At 44.2% G+C, this 17,476-nt stretch overlaps 1 protein-coding gene across 1 annotated transcript in view; it reads left to right on the top strand.

Annotated features, from left to right (window-relative positions):
* traf4a (tnf receptor-associated factor 4a) overlaps positions 1-17,245 on the top strand; it is a 45,636-nt gene extending 28,391 nt beyond the window's left edge. Inside the window, exons 2-7 of the mRNA XM_029672512.2 lie at positions 6,332-6,383; positions 9,807-9,911; positions 10,161-10,322; positions 12,801-12,962; positions 13,655-13,810; positions 14,625-17,245. Coding sequence (XP_029528372.1) covers positions 6,332-6,383; positions 9,807-9,911; positions 10,161-10,322; positions 12,801-12,962; positions 13,655-13,810; positions 14,625-15,257 — 1,270 coding nt within the window. The 3' untranslated portion in view covers positions 15,258-17,245. The remainder of the gene's footprint in view (positions 1-6,331; positions 6,384-9,806; positions 9,912-10,160; positions 10,323-12,800; positions 12,963-13,654; positions 13,811-14,624) is intronic.
* The last annotated feature ends 231 nt before the right edge of the window (positions 17,246-17,476 follow it).

Raw genomic sequence — 17,476 nt, 5'->3', positions numbered from 1 at the left:
CTGAGAGGTGTTTGTTTAGCTCTCCACAGCCATTCCCTCTATTATTGTAAACAGGGTCAGGGGTCTCCCTGGTAGTCAAGAGATCAGGCTTCAGGGTCATTCTTAGGCCTCAGTCGGTGAGGTAGCAGCCATCAGGAGCCATCTCCTCTTTCTCTGTGTGTGATGGCTGTACTGTACTGTCCCTGACAGGCCGTTTGCAGTCTTCTGCAGGCCAACCAAACTTGGGGGCTTTGTCTTTTTTTTTCTCAGTGGCCGTCTGCCTATCAGGAGGCATATGGAGGGTGACCTTCAGTCCTCATCACTATCACTGGGCTCAATGGATGGCTGTTTAATCTGCTCTCCGGGCCTACAAGAGGTTTTGAGGGCAAGAGAGGGGGTGCAATTAGGGTCTGGGGAGTGGGGGATGGTCCAGGGAAATACTAGGGTAATGCTGGGGGGGGAGGACTTTCACTCATGGAGGGGAATTGGGAAATGCCCCTAATTAGAGCTGGGGAGAAGGCTGTTGTCTAACCAGATAAGTGGGGTGATTTTGAACATGTAATTAGGTGTGGGGCATACTCATCTGGCCTTCTGCTGTTTTGGTCCAGGGGCCTGCTGGATCTGATGTTGGCCTCCCTGTGCTGCAGCACAACAGCTGTGGAGCCTAGGCTACTCTCACAATATGAGAGCCAGGGAAAGGATGGGAACCCATTGACATTTTAATGTGCTGATTATATTAAACACGCTATTTGTATTTATTATGGATCCCCATTCTACATGGGTTCCAGCCAAATGAAGGCAGTTATACAATTCTAAAAACATTAGAACACTAAGTGTGTGCCCTCAGGCTCCTACTCCACTACCACATATCTACAACACAAAATCAATGTGTACAAGTGTGTATTATATTGCGTATGTTTGTGCTGCTTCACAGTCCCCGCTGCTCCATAAGATGTATTTGTATTAGAGGTCGACTGATTAATCAGAATGGCCGATTAATTAGGGCCGATTTCAAGTTTTCATAACAATCGGAAATCAGTATTTTTGGACACCGATTTGGCCGATTTAAAAATAATTTAAAAAAATACAATTTAAAAAAATGTATTAATAAAAATAAATAAGTAAAATAAAAAAGTTACACCTTTATTTAACTAGGCAAGTCAGTTAAGAACACATTCTTATTTTCAATGACGGCCTAGGAACGGTGGGTTAACTGTCTTGTTCAGGGGCAGAACAACAGATTTTTACCTTGTCAGCTCGGGGATTCGTTTTTGCAACCTTGCAACTAGTCCAATGCTCTAACCACCTGCCTTACATTGTACTCCACGAGGATCCTGCGTGGCAGGCTGACTACCTGTTACGCGAGGACAGCAAGAAGCCAAGGTAAGTTGCTAGCTAGCATTAAACTTATAAAAAAACAATCAATCTTCACATAATCACTAGTTAACTACACATGGTTGATGATATTACTAGTTTATCTAGCGTGTCCTGCGTTGCATATAATTGATGCGGTGCCTGTTAATTTCTCATCGAATCCCAGCCAAACGGGTGATGATTTAGCACTGTCGTTGCACCTAACCTTAAACATCAATGCCTTTCTTTAAAATCAATATACAAGTATATATTTTTAAACCTGCATATTTAGTTAATATTGCCTGCTAACATGAATTTCTAATTATTAGGGAAATTGTGTCACTTCTCTTGCGTTCCGTGCAAGCAGTCAGGGTATATGCAGCAGTTTGAGCCGCCTGGATCGTTGCGAACTGTGTGAAGTCCATTTATTCCTATCAAAGACCGTAATTAATTTGTCAGAATTGTGACATAACATTGAAGGTTGTACAATGTAACAGCAATATTTAGACTTAGGGATGCCACCCGTTAGATAAAATACGGAACGGTTCCGTATTTCCCTGAAAGAATAAACGTTTTGTTTTCGAGATGATAGTTTCCGGATTCGACCATATTAATGACCAAACGTGTCACGGGATTCTTCTGTTGAAGGAGAGGCGGACCAAAACGCAGCGTGGTTATTTTGATACATCTTTAATTAAGATGAAAATAGAACAATATACAAAAACAAGAAACGTGAAAAACCGAAAACAGCCCTATCTGGTGTAACAAACACAAAGACAGGAACAATCACCCACAAAACCCAACACCAAACAGGCTACTTAAATATGGTTCCCAATCAGAGACAATGACTAATACCTGCCTCTGATTGAGAACCATATCAGGCCAAACACAGAAACAGACAAACTAGACACACAACATAGAATGCCCACTCAGATCACACCCTGACCAAACAAAACATAGAACATACAAAGCAAACTATGGTCAGGGTGTGACAAAACGCTCGTATTTCTGTGTGTTATTATGTTATAATTAAGTCTATGATTTGATAGAGCAGTCTGACTGAGCGATGGTAGGCAGCAGCATACTCATAAGCATTCATTCAAACAGCACTTTTGTGCGTTTGCCAGCAGCTCTTCGCAATGCTTCAAGCATTGCGCTGTTTATGACTTCAAGCCTATCAACTCCCGAGATTAGGCTGGTGTAACCGATGTGAAATGGCTAGCTAGTTAGCGGTGTGCGCACTAATAGCGTTTCAATCGTTGACGTCACTCGCTCTGAGACTTGGAGAAGTTGTTCCCCTTGCTCTGATAGGGCCACAGCTTTTGTGGCTTCGAGGGTAGCTGATGTCGATGTGTTCCTGTTTCGAGCCCAGGTAGGGGCGAGGAGAGGGACGGAAGCTATACTGTTACACTGGCAATACTAAAGTGCCTATAAGATCATCCAATAGTCAAAGGTATATGAAATACAAATGGTATAGAGAGAAATGGTCCTATAATTCCTATAATAACCTCAACCTAAAACTTCTTAACTGGGAATATTGAAGACTCATGTTAAAAGGAACCACCAGCTTTCATATCTTCTCATGTTCTGAGCAAGGAACTTAAACGTTAGCTTTTTTACATGACACGTACTGCACTTTTACTTTCTTGTCCAACACTTTGTTTTTGCATTATTTAAACCAAATTGAACATGTTTCATTATTTATTTGAGGCTAAATTGATTTTTATTGATGTATTATATTAAGTGAAAATAAATGTTTATTCATTATTGTTGTATTTGTCATTATTACAAATAAATTAAATATATATATATTTTTTTAAATCGGCCGATTCATCGGTATCGGCTTTTTTTGGTCCTCCAATAATCAGTATTGGTATCGGCATTGAAAAATCATAATCGGTCGACCTCTAATTTATATCTATTTTTTAAATTCTAATTTTACTGCTTGCATGAGTTACTTGATGTGGAAAAGAGTTCCATGTATGTGGTTACTGAGCTGTTCTGTCTGCAGTGCTTCCCCAACAATGAGTGATTGGTTAGTTTGTGGTTTATCAGCCTGTATAATCATTGATTTGTACAAGTCAGGCACTGTTATCTCTGCCCTGTGTATCCTAGTAGGTACGTATTTTTCTCCCATGAAACTGTGTCCTAGTTGTAGTGAAGCTGTTGGTATCAGTAGTGTTGTTGGTTTGTGAGTCAAGTGGACAGGGTGCAAGGACCCTGCGGGTGACCAGGCTGTACTGTATGTATGCAAAGGACTTCTCTTTTTTCAGTGTTACAATATTGTTTATCCTCTCACAGCTGCACAGTGCTGAGTGATTAGAGGTGGGCATTGAAGTAGTCAAGGGCATTGAACGGTAATTAGTGCAATCTTACTCCACTGTAAGGAGGCCTTCAAGTAGTCATAGAAATGGTTTGTCAAGAGAAGGGGAAGACGAAGGGGAAGACTTGTATAGAAGCTATTATTATTCCAATGCCCCCACCTCTCTCTGCTAATGTGCATTCACAAAGTGGCAGTGAGCTCCACAAACAAGCTGGCTGGAGAGTCGGGTAGCATTATGAACAGCGGGCCAAGCAGATGAATGTGTGGCTGCAGGTCTTTCTCTGCGAAGCAGGGAGGGAATCATCCTGACAGCCTGTGACGATGCTCTTTTCGCCTGTCTGCCTCTGTGTCAGGTAGAGCAGAGGAGCCGTCTGGGTAGGTCTTTAGCTGTAAACCCTGCTTTCCTGCACTGCTTACATCTCCCCTGTCTAGTCCAGCAAGGAGCACCTTTCTCTCTGTTCCTATTTCCTTCCTCTATATGGGGAAACAGTCACTACACATCCCCATGTCCCAAATGGCCGCCTATTCCCTATACAGTGCACTACTTTTGTGGGCCCTGGTAAAAAAAAAAATTGTGCAGTATGTAGGGTGTTGTTTGGGATGTAGCCCACAGCTCTGCGTCATGCAGTCCGGCCCTGTGGCTCTAAAACTTATCATCAACAACAAATAGATGAGGCTCGAATGACGGAGATGAGTAAATGATTTCACAGTACATAGATGTTCTGCTGACTGGGCTCTCTCCCCTGGGGATCAATAATGGGGGTTTTAAAGCTGCAATTGTTGTTTATTAATTGCTCTCCAGCTCCCTGCTGACAGAGTGACCCTAATGGACTGGAATTACTGCTGTCTCGTAATGCATTAAACTCACCTCCCTCATCTCTATCTCCCCGTCACCCCTCTGGTCTGTTGTTCTGTGTGCAGCTGATTCCACAGCAGCTGGGGAGACAGGCCAGGCATTCCAGCCAGGGCAAAGTGCAGGGTGATCATTGATCATGTGTCCCAACATCACAAGGCCCTGGGTCTCTGGTCCACTCCCATTGGCCTCAGGCTCTGTCAGGTGACATTGAGGCCAACTAGACTACAGGGTAACAAGGGCCCTGGTCAATAGGCACATTGTGTGCATCCCAAATGGCAACCTATTCCCTAAATAGTGCAAAAGTAGTGCACTACATAGGGGATAGGGTGCAATTTGGGAAGAACCTATTGTAGGACCCTGGGAGCAGAGACCACTGCCCTCCCTGCCCCCTTCGGGCTGTTTGTTTTCCCATTAATCTATTAATGTACTTTGGAGAATGGAGAGGTCATAAGAAGTTTGTTCATTAAAAGATGTCTTTCTGTTGTTTACCTAGTACATGGTAGTATGACAGATGGAGCTTCAGGGCCTTGTTGCTTTAACCCAAAACACTGAGGTTATTTTAGTCTCTCTCACACCCGTGGGCAATGAAAATGTATGCAAAGCAAAGGAGCATTTCACCATTTGTGTTACAGTACCTCTATCAATATGGCCATTGTTGCAACAACATGCCTGTCTGTCTGCGGCCTATGATAATGACATTGCGATCTCATGTATGTGCACTGGGCCACGACGAAAGGGATGTACATCCTCATGTCACTGACTGACTGACCCTCTTGATCCTCCTGATCCCTGACCCAGCCACCCCTATGGCTCAGCAGGGGGCCTGCTGCCAAGCAGCCCACCACTACACTACCGACACATCTCTTTAAAGGGTGCACACATCGAATGTGGATTTCCCGTTCGTCTATCGATCGTTCAGCGCGCTGTTGACATCTGACCTGCGACATTGTCACGCGATTCTGTATGTAAAAGTGTGTCAGCCACTGATTACCTTTTAAAGTTGCTCTTTGTGTCACTGATTGACTGGCTTTGCTGTACAGTAGATCTATGGACTCAGCACGCAGTGAGCCCACTGCCTGCCTGACTGCCTATAGTACTGCAGTGACGTCATCTCCGTTATTTACCAGAGTGAATATTTCATGGTGACATCAGGACTGGGGACGTGCTGCGTTGTTACCTGAGGGCCACCGCCACCCAGCTCATCTGGCCCCTTGGTAAAAGGCCTCTAAATCAGGGCAGGGAATTCGTTTTTTTGTGGTGCTGCCTGTGTGATAAACCCAGAGATCTCAGAGATCTTATTTTGGGTTGTATTGCTGCTGGAGGGAGGGAGGAACAAAGAGAGGCAGCAGCTAGTCGCCCAGCCAAGCCACCAGCGTCACTGGCAAATCAGCAATCAATATTTACTGAGGGAGGGTAGAAAGACCCGGCTTTACCACCCTCTTCAGCCGCTTCACACACGCTCAGTGTGTCATCCCCCTGCCTTCAAAAATAGGGGTAAAAATGAACACCTTTGACATGAGAGAGAGAAAGAGAGGGGCGGGGGTGGGGGTGAGCGAGAGAAGCCCTTAATGTATTATGGATAGACAGTTCAGGTTCTAATGTGCTCTCTTTTCCTGTCCAGTAATAAAACTGAATTTGTGGAAATAAATCCCTAGAGGGAGGGAAGATGAAAGGGCAACTGCATAAAAGCCAGTGGCTCAGAAACTCATCTGGCTTTATTGTACAGTGCAGTGTGGTTGGGACGGGTGTGTGAGAGCAGAGATGGGGTGGTGATGCTTTTGAAGGCAACTAACATGTCTTTTCCTTCTTGTGTCTTACAGTGAGGGGGTCTTCAAGTGCCCAGAGGACCAGCTGCCCCTGGACTATGCCAAGGTACGGTTAAAACCCTCTTACCCACTTTCTCACATGCGTATTCAAGTTTCAATATGATCTGTGCCAGTTAAGCAATACTTTAGCCTACAACCATAGTTAAGCCTACAACCATGCCCCAATCAACATAATTCACCCTCACTTTCTGATGTCTCTGGGCTACCCAGTAACTTACCCATACAACACACTAATTATGAATGTCCTGGTCAGGCTGAGATGAGGCTTTATTTTAAATGTGAATCTGAAGGGACCCAAATGGTACTATATTCCCTATATAGTGCACTATTTAGACCAAATATAGTGGACTATATAGGCAATAGGGTCCCATTTTAGACACAGCATGGACACGTGAATCACCATGTCCCTTGCCCCAGACCCTTAGACCAACAGACAGACAGAGGGCTCAGGCAGCTAGCTAGCCATCCTAGTATATTCCCACTAATTGTGCTAATGAAGGACCACAGGCTACTCATTCCCCTTGGAATGTCAGGTTTGATGGCGGTCCGTTTCTCAATGCACAAAACTCTCGCACACTACGGTCGACATGAAAGTTTTAGAGTTTAATACAGTACCCATGAAAAACAAATGAGCAGACATTATTACACAACCGGAGAACGGCTGGGGAGTGGTAATAACACTCTCCAGCCTAGCAGCCAAAGTCAAAGGTTGTGTTTAAATGTTTTAAGTATTGCATTGCTGGAGAAAAGCAGGGTATTGGGTTGATCTGTTAGAAAAGGGAGGCAAAAGCCTTCAAATCACTAAAATAGTAGCTCTCCTAAACCTCTTCATCCGGGTTCCACTGAAAGAATACCACATCTAAATCTCTTTAATTCACCTTTTGGCTTCTTACTCCATCTTTTCTTTTAAGCATTTAATCAGATTGTACTGGGGGGAAAGATGGTGACAGTCTTTATTCGTAATGAAAGAATCACTCTCTTACAAACTTGATTTCTCCATTGTGCCACAGTGTGCAGCGAAAGGATAAGGACTTAATTCTGCTCTGTGCATGAGAGTACCCCAAGCTTAACACTGAACAAAGCAATAAAAATACCATTGGTCACTAATTCATCATCTCAGTTACTGTACACTGGCTAGTTTTTCCATCAATAAAAGAATTGCCCATACAGTAGGCCCATCATGCTCTATACTAGAACATTAGCATGCTAAAGTGTGTTAGGAGTTCAGAGGCAGCGATCCAGTGAGGTGGTGAGTGTGAGTTCAGTGGGTGCTGAACTGCGACTGCTAGCGAAGCACTTAAGGAGACTGTAGTCACGACAGAGAAGCAGTACATGGGTCCCCACAGTGAGGATGTGCTCATTGTACATCTGTCAGACACTGTTATTTACTGATGCCTTCATAGCCTTCCAGTCACCTGTAAATTACCCCCTGCTGGTGACTAGGGATGCATCCCAATTGGCACCCTACTCCCTATATAGTGCACTTCTGTTGACCAGAACCCTGTGAGCCCTGATCAAAACTAGTGCAGTATATAGGGAATAGGGTGCCATTTGGGACACAGACCAGCTCCCTGGGTACAGCTCGTTACACTATGTCCCTGTCCTTGCCCTCCCCTGAACACAGCTCAATTCTAATAATGCTCTCATTTCACCCAGGCAGTGCAACATGTCATTCAAATATGTCCCTGTTGTCAGAGAGGAAGCAGAATGTCAGTAATGCAAAGGGATGGGTTCTGCTATGAGACTGCAGCTGACTGACTCTTCCAAAACACAGACAGACAGAGTCGAAGTTAGCACTCCAAAGAGCTTTAGTTCCCTGATCCGCCAGGGCCAATGTTATTAAAAGGTCTTTATTGCAGTCCCCCGCAGACTCCCAGGCAGGAACAATGAGGGAACGTTAAGGTTTACTTTAGAGGATTTGGTTTCTTTGTCATCTTGGCTCAGCGCATGTGATTTCCAGTAGGAAATAGTATTGTGGTTATCTGCTTCAATCACTCACCATGCATTATTATGCTGCGGTACATGCTGCAGTAGATTGTAAGAGACAGTGCTGTTCTGTAGCACAATAGTTGCTTTATTGGTCCATTTGCACAGATAGGCTATTCTTTATTTGTTGCTGTCATAGTACCCAACCTGAAACACAACACACACATCACCGGCTGCTCACACACCAACACACACACCAATTATCTGCCATAGTACTGTGCTCCTTTCAGATGGCAAAACTCTTCTCTGCTATGTATTTTGGGGATTTGAAGGCAGTGTTCATTACAGCATGGTTAATGTAATATATAAATCATCCACACTAGTTAAACTACTGTAGCACACAGCTTTTATTTTGCGATGACATAACAGTTCATGTAAGTTAATGGACCAATAAAGGCTGCCAAGTCAGGAGAGTGAAAAGTTTTACCTCAGATCTACTTTTGGTTCGAATGTATTATTCACTGGACCCTTTTTAATTCCACTGCACATTTACCTTTACCTACCTTACAATTCTGACTTTTACAGTTCTAATAGGGTACCAAGACCATGAACATTTACAGTGTACTTATTTATGTATAAATAGTATTTAGGCTATGGTAAAACCATAGTATCTCAATGTTTTGATTCATAGCCTATAGAGAAAGAGACTTCCTCTTGTATGACGGCGTGTGACGACAGTTGAGCTGTTATTTGTTTTAGGGACAGCTTTGACATTTTGAGGAAGTTCCTTTTCTCCTCATGTGACAAAGGTAGCCTGGGCACCATAGGGACGGAGATGCATGCAGTGCTGCCTCACATGGGTTGTGTGTGGCCTCACATGGGTTGTGTGTGGCCTAAATCTGTAAATCCAGAGGATACTGTCCTGTAGGGAGTGGATTTGGCTTGATTGGATAGAGAAGGACCTCATCCTTCTTGATCAGTGACCATGGGGTGTTCTCCCTCACTCTAATTCTCTCTCTGATGTTTTCAACATTTCATGAACTATAATTCCATAAACATTGCAGTATATATTCTTGTGTTCACAGAAGTTTAATTGTTATTCCTAATATTCCTGTGGGACTGATTCATTCATTATTCATGTCACATGTCCATGACTAGTACTTTGAACTCTGCTGTTTGGCTGCTGGTCACTCAGACCCTCTTTGTCAAGGCTTCATTGTATTAGTAATACACTCAGTTGGGCATCAACATGATAATCATCACTAGACTGCTGCAAACACCCTTTGTCTTACTCGGTCACACACTATATTAGTTTGGGTGTTGCCATTGGTGTGGCTACTATACCCCCACTCTGTCCCCGTAGCATAATCAGCATTAAGGAGATGTATTTGGGCCCAGCGACAGACTAGCTTCCTGTCCAGGGGGTGTACTTGTACATCAACCTGCCTCATGCTACAGAAACAGGAGATGGGCTGGACAAGACGTATCTTTCCCAGTGTGAGCCAGTGCTGATCATGTCCTCATGGTTGTGTCATGGCTACAGATCTACCCTGACCCAGAGCTAGAGCAGCAGATCCTGGCTCTACCCATCCGCTGCATCCACAGTGAGGAGGGCTGTCGCTGGACCGGACAGATGATGCAGCTCCAGGTCAGTAGCTGCCTGCCTGGCTTTCTTATCTTTTTTTTGTTTGCTTTACCTTTCTATCTCTCTACAGTATCTCATCCTCTCCCTTGCTCCTCCTGTCTAAGCCACCTCCTTTGTGACCAGAGCCCTGTGTCTCCTGCCTCCAGTGTGTCGTGTTGTGTTATCTGCTAGCTGAAGCCTGGCTAAATGCTAAATACTGCGTGTCTGGCTGCTGACACATTCCTCTCTCCCCCCTCCCTCCGTCACCCTCAGGGCCACTTCTCCACCTGCGCCTTCAATGTGATCCCCTGCCCCAACCGCTGCTCCATCAAGCTGACGCGCCGTGACCTGCCCGACCACCTGCAGCACGACTGCCCCAAGCGCAAGGTCAAGTGCGAGTTCTGCGGCAACGAGTTCACCGGGGAGGCCTATGAGGTAAACAACAACAATAAACAGAGACCTACTTTTTAATTGTGTTTGTATATTTTTACAGGGTAGCACTTACAAGTAAACAACCTGGTGAATAGAAATCTTTGTATTGTCTACCCCAGAATGCCCATTATGTAAATTACTCTCGCTTTCGAAGGTGGCAGTGTATTCAGAAAGAATGTGTGTTGGCGTGAGGGGAGCGAGGTAGAACTGTGCACATTTCATACTGTGTGCTTTTCTCTCAGTCCATGAGAAGTAGTGTCTCACGATTAAAGTTAGCCTTCCTCCCTCTAACTAACACCTCTGTTACTGTTTACAGGCTGACCCTCCTTTGTTTATACAGGCCCAATGTGGCCTTTCTGTTTTATACAGGCCCAATGTGGCCTTTCTGTTTATACAGGCCCAATGTGGCCTTTCTGTTTTATACAGGCCCAATGCGGCCTTTCTGTTTTATACAGGCCCAATGTGGCCTTTCTGTTTATACAGGCCCAATGTGGCCTTTCTGTTTATACAGGCCCAATGTGGCCTTTCTGTTTTATACAGGCCCAATGCGGCCTTTCTGTTTTATACAGGCCCAATGTGGCCTTTCTGTTTTATACAGGCCCAATGAGGCCTTTCTGTTTTATACAGGCCCAATGCGGCCTTTCTGTTTTATACAGGCCCAATGCGGCCTTTCTGTTTTATACAGGCCCAATGTGGCCTTTCTGTTTATACAGGCCCAATGCGGCCTTTCTGTTTATACAGGCCCAATGCGGCCTTTCTGGTTTATACAGGCCCAATGCGGCCTTTCTGGTTTATACAGGCCCAATGCGGCCTTTCTGGTTTATACAGGCCCAATGCGGCCTTTCTGGTTTATACAGGCCCAATGTGGCCTTTCTGGTTTATACAGGCCCAATGCGGCCTTTCTGTTTTATACAGGCCCAATGCGGCCTTTCTGTTTTATACAGGCCCAATGCGGCCTTTCTGTTTTATACAGGCCCAATGCGGCCTTTCTGTTTTATACAGGCCCAATGCGGCCTTTCTGTTTTATACAGGCCCAATGCGGCCTTTCTGTTTTATACAGGCCCAATGCGGCCTTTCTGTTTTATACAGGCCCAATGTGGCCTTTCTGTTTTATACAGGCCCAATGTGGCCTTTCTGTTTTATACAGGCCCAATGTGGCCTTTCTGTTTTATACAGGCCCAATGTGGCCTTTCTGTTTTATACAGGCCCAATGTGGCCTTTCCACCATGGCTCAAGCTTTTTATAGGATAATTATTTGTTAATTTTCAGTGGCAATGGGATCATACATTTGATGCATACCAATTACTTTTTCTATCTGACCAATTGTGACCCACCACCTCGATTCGGTCTTATGTAGCAAAATTTGAAATGGTGTTTTTTACATTGTATAAAAGTAGACACTGCGAACTAGTAAATGGTGTATCATACACTGCAGTTGAGGAACAATGGGAAAGTAATTCTGCTTTGAAAGTTGATCAACTTGTAACACCACTTTTTTAGAAAATGGCCCTTGAATGTTTTGGTACACCTACTGGAGAGCTCTTTTTTGTCTACACCCATTCAGCATCGTTCACACCCTCTTAAGCCTTAGCCCCACGCATAGATGGCCACCATGTATGAATCTGCAGGTAGCTAAAGCTAACCAACTAGGTTCAATGTTAGCTAGCTTGCAATCATACAGTACTCTGCTTCCATCGTGCATTCCACTGATTTCAAAACTTGGTAAATTTCTTCCGTGACAACAACACTGTTGATCACCGTTTCTTCTCCATCACTGTCATCAGAAGACTCTAATGTCTGGTTTAATGAAAAATGTTTTTAACTAAATCAGGGATTTCCTCATCGTCAGAGAGATTCAGCATGGCATGATCGTCCTCCAGAAAGTAGTCCGTCACAACTTCTTCCCACTGATCTTTGTCGATAGCTCCTGTTAAATTCAGGGAAGCAATGTTGAGAGCAGTAGCAACACTTTTGCAGTTCTCCATGATATCTTTAAAAAAATCCACAGTAGCAAGGATTATCTACACATACTGAGCAGCTCATGTTCTAGACAGAAGCATGCTACATGGCAGACCAATACAAACTAATCTCTCGGCTTGTCCAGCCCATCCATTATCTCAGCTAATCATGGCTAGCAGGAAGGTTCATGACTTTTTCTGTGGCTAAACCAATTAGGCTCGTAATTTAACAATTGTATTCGTATTTACAGATGGCATACAAGTTTGTTATTAAGGCACATGAAAGTTCACATGTTCCAGAAGGCATTTCTGCCAATAAAACACATTTTCATAAGAATGTTTCAAAATACATTAAAATGCCTCTCCTGTGAAGTAGGGACGTGCGACATACACCTAGCTTTTTGAAAAGAGTCACAATTATGATGAACTGCGCTGAAAGCTTGGTAGTTTTGCTGGTAGTTTTGCAGGTTGTGATGTCACTGCTGTGTTGTGACCTGTTTGTGTGTCCTGTCTTTTCTCCCAGAACCACCAGGGTATTTGTCCCCAGGAGAGTGTGTACTGTGAGAATAAGTGTGGTGCGCGGATGATGCGTCGGCTCCTGTCCCAGCACAGTCTGGCTGAGTGTCCCAAACGCACGCAGCCCTGCAAGTACTGTGGCAAGGAGTTTGTCTTCGACACCATCCAGGTTAGTCAACAACACCAACACACCTCCTCTAACCGAACAAGCTCTAGAACTTCTCCTCCTGCGTGTCTTGTTTTACAATCACATTTGTCATCACGTGATTAATGGGTACATTTTCTTTCCCATCAATGTAGTATTTGTATTGGAAGGCTAGACCTAAATTGGTGCCCAAACTCAGACCTGTGAGAATGAAGTGTTTTGAAGGTTTATTCTGGAGGGTTGTTATGAGTCCTTCCCCTATTTGACTGTGTGTGATGAAAGAACAGTGCAGTCTGTCCTGGATGAAGGAGGGTTCTCAGTCTCTGTAGAGCAGGATGGCACTGGGCCCATGGTTGCATGAACACTGGCTTCTATGGTGCTCACTTCTCTGTGCCAGCCCGTAGTTTGTGCTGGCTGCGTCCACCCCCGGCAGCACCTGTCTCTGCACACATCCTGTTCTCAGGCCCAGCGGCTGGCCAGCCACTCCCACTCTCCTCTTCTCTCATACCCGCAGTTTATTCATCATGTCTCCCTCTCAGAGCACATGCTTTATGATGCAGACATCTGCTCCATAATCAACTTGTTTATCCTATTCATACATTTTAATAGACAGTCATTTGTTCAATATGATACACAACATTTTTTAATCACTCACAGTGATTCTGCATAATGTAATAAATTAAATAATACATGTATCTTTTTTTTCTGCCCTACAGAACCATCAGTACCACTGCCCTCGGTTTCCAGTTGCATGCCCAAACCAGTGTGGGACCCCCAACATTGCCCGGGAGGACTTGGCCAATCACGTGAAGGAGAACTGTGGCAGTGCCCTCATCCTCTGCCCCTTCAAAGATGCTGGCTGCAAACACAGGGTAAGGCTGACCTGCTGCGATCTAGCTGCTTTTTATTATTTCAGACCCTCATTGAGAATAACTTTGATTCTAGCTTCTTGCAAGAGGTGTAGTTAGATTTTTCATTACTGCCCACTGCTTTATTGACATCAGGTTTTTATCATTTTTCCACTCTCTGGTTGTTTTGTGTGCATGTTTCCAAAATTATATTTGGATTATTATGCTTCATGCTCCGGTGGCGTTGAAACCCAGTAACTTATGTCCAAAGCGATGATTGTCTCCAACATACATCACTGTCTGCCCGTCTGTGCCTCTAGGCTCTATTTTAATGAGAGTCACACTTCTCCTCCGCTCTGACAGCGTATTTAGGTCTATTTTTGAAACTGACGTCAATCTGAGAAAATGTGGAGAGCTCCCAGAGTCAGAGAAAACAGGCTTCATGCTTTGTGTTGTCAGCTTCTGTCCTTCAGTTTGAAATGGGAGCAGGTTTGGAAAGCTCAGTGCAAAGCAATGCACATGGTCTGTCAAATGCATAAATGACTCTCTCCCTGACCACGAAGGCATCAGGCGAGAGAGTCCAACCAAGAGTGCAGATGTTCAGTACACCAAACACAAATGTGTATGGCAGCGCTCCCAAAAGAGCAGCTGATCAGCAGACAGACAACATTCACTTACTGTAGGAAGCTTGAATGTGAAACTCAAACAGACAAAACAATTTAGTGTGATGTGCATACTGTACCACATTATTAAACACAACACATTTCTATACAGAGTTTCACCCTCCTTGCTACACACAGTGACCTCTCCCTAACCAGTCTCTCCTCTCTCCTTGCAGTGCCCAAAACTAGCGATCGGTCGTCACCTGGAGGACACGACCAAGTCCCACCTGACCATGATGTGCAGCCTGGTGGGGCGCCAGCGGCAGGAGATCCTGGAGCTGCGGAGGGAGATGGAGGAGCTGTCAGTCAGCAACGATGGAGTGCTCATCTGGAAGCTCAGCGACTACTCCCGGAAACTCCAGGAGGCCAAGCTCCGGAACAACCATGAGTTCTTCAGCCCGCCCTTCTATACCCATCGCTATGGCTACAAGTTGCAGGTGTCTGCGTTTCTCAATGGTAATGGCAGTGGGGAGGGCTCGCACCTGTCCATCTACATCCGGGTACTGCCAGGGGAGTACGACAACCTGCTTGAGTGGCCCTTCTCCTACAAGGTGACCTTCTCCATCATGGACCAGAGCGACCCGTCGCTGTCCAAGCCCCAACACATTACAGAGACCTTCAATCCTGACCCCAACTGGAAGAACTTCCAGAAACCATGCAGCACCCGCAACTCGCTGGACGAGAGCACCCTGGGCTTTGGCTACCCCAAGTTCATCTCCCACGAAGAGATCAAGAAGAGGAACTATGTCAGAGACAACTCCATCTTCCTCAAGGCTTCCATAGAGATCCCCCAGAAAATTATGGCCTGAGGGAGAGCTGTTTTTTGGTTTATCGGAAGGGAAAGGAGGGTGAAAGACAGGCTTGAGACTGATATGACACTTACCTTGAGAACTTCACCACACTTAGACACTGAATAACTGTCCAAATCCATACAGCCACTCCACTGCAGGACTTAGAGCTGCTAGTCTGTTGGGTTGTGTTGGAGGACCCCACTATATTTAAATGAAGGAGAATTCTAAGTGTTTGGTATGCAGAAACCATCACTTTCTGATTCTTATTTTTAAGTGTTTTGTTTTCTAAAAATGTTCTTCTCTATCTGCAACAGAAAGCCTTGGAAATCAACAGTGCCTAGAGTTTATTTTAAGTTGTGTTTTGTTGTTTTTCTGCAGCACAGGTAAATATTAAGGAAGGATAGAGCGACGTTCTGGAGGTGGAAGGCGTCCTTAAGCCTAGTGTTTTCGGCTCTGGTTTGAACCATCGTATCTGGTCACGAGCGGTCTATAGAATAGAGCAAACCTCAGGCTATTGGAAGGAGCTCATCACACTCTCAAACCCAACTGCCTTCTGTTTACATGCTCTAACAGTATCTCCCACTGATCCCTTAACAAATGCAAAGCTCTTGGTTAGCGCATTTGAGATTGCTGTTAAGCTTATTGTCAGCAAACAATATTACAGCTGTGAATTAAGTTTGTTTCTTCTTGTCATTGTTCCATCACTCGCTGTCTACAGTTCGTCATTTGGCCATTGCTTATGAATGAGAGGATCATGATCTTTAGACAAAAAACAACAATCATTTGTCACAGGCAGATTTATAGGCCTCTGAAAGACCTCTCCTGTGGAGTCCTGAGAGGATAGATACAGTAGATGGTTTCCGTCTGCGTTGTTGGTCAAAGGTGCTAATTAATGTATGACGGTCTTTGAATGTGTAGAACTGAATCGAATCCACTCAGTCTTGTCAAGAGGCGATATGGTACATGTGTACTTAAGTGTGAAGGGAAAGCCATGACGGCTGGGTCTTAGTTGGTAGGCAGGTAGGCACGTAGGTAGGGGAGCGATGAGCTTGAATACATCAACAGAAAAACATGCATGTTTCAATGATATTCAACGTGGACCACATTTTTGTACCGTAACCTGTATTCTTGAAATCTTCTCCCCCGATACTGAGGGCTTTTTTGCAGTGGAGGACCTGTTAAATGGAACCAAATTCTTTTTATATTTGCAAAATATGAGCAACATTTGTTGATAATATGTCATAGAACGAAAGACATTGGAGTGAATTAGCTTAACGGAGGTCTGTGAACTGAAGTGCATTGTTTTTAAGTCAGCCCAGGTGGGAATGGGGGCTGTTTAAAATATGGTTTATGCCTTGGTTCCCACCTGAGAATAACGTGTGGGTACCTCAGGACAGACTGCATCTCAATGGTGTGGCGCTGCTGGTTACCATGGCCACCAGTGTGCATCTTCATCTCAGCACATAAGCTGGTCACGAGGAGAGGTTGAAGAGGAGCAGCCATGTGCAATACACCAGTCAGAGGCTCCATCAGACCAGTAACACCCGCAGTGGAGGACTTGATCATGACATAATGTGAATAATACTGATGTAAAAAATGCAGAAGCCCATTCTGTCATTTTTATTCTACATTAAAATTCCTGGTTTCTTGCTATAATACCAGCCAATATTTTACAGTGATTTTAAAGAACTAAAAAAAAGAACATTTTGTAAAGGTTATGTATTTTGCGAAGTACTTAAATGTTTTATACAACTTTTTGTTTTGGCGAGTCGGGTTGAGCTTAGGAATTTTATGGACACTTTAAAAAAAAAAGTTGAATCTCTTCTGAATCTGAATAATTGTTTTGTTTGGTTTGGATCTCATATTCTGTCTGTATTACTTTGTCTTTAAAATGAATTATTTTAAAGAGCATCACTTAAGCTTGATTGACTAGATGGCAAAGATGTTTTAATATGTTGAGTGCTTCTCAATTTCTCTTTTAAAATAAAATACCCTCTTACATCTTGCTTCACTATGCTGCTAATTTACTCATTATGTAGTTGTACAGTATGTCTGAGTGTTTGCATCACCTACTGACTTCTCAGCTTTCATCCACATGAATATTGTCAGGCAGTTTGGCCTCTCAGCTGAACCCTTCCCCACCAGAAAATGTTTTACTGATCACATTGATGATTCTGCTCCTCTTGTAACACATACAGTAAACCACGCTAGATACAGTGCCTGGCTCAGCTGTCTCG

Source organism: Oncorhynchus nerka, linkage group LG11 (assembly GCF_034236695.1).
Source record: "Oncorhynchus nerka isolate Pitt River linkage group LG11, Oner_Uvic_2.0, whole genome shotgun sequence".
In the NCBI taxonomy this organism is placed as follows: Eukaryota; Metazoa; Chordata; class Actinopteri; order Salmoniformes; family Salmonidae; genus Oncorhynchus; species Oncorhynchus nerka.
Note: the sequence above shows the minus strand (reverse complement) of the source record. Positions and strands in the feature narration are given on the sequence as shown.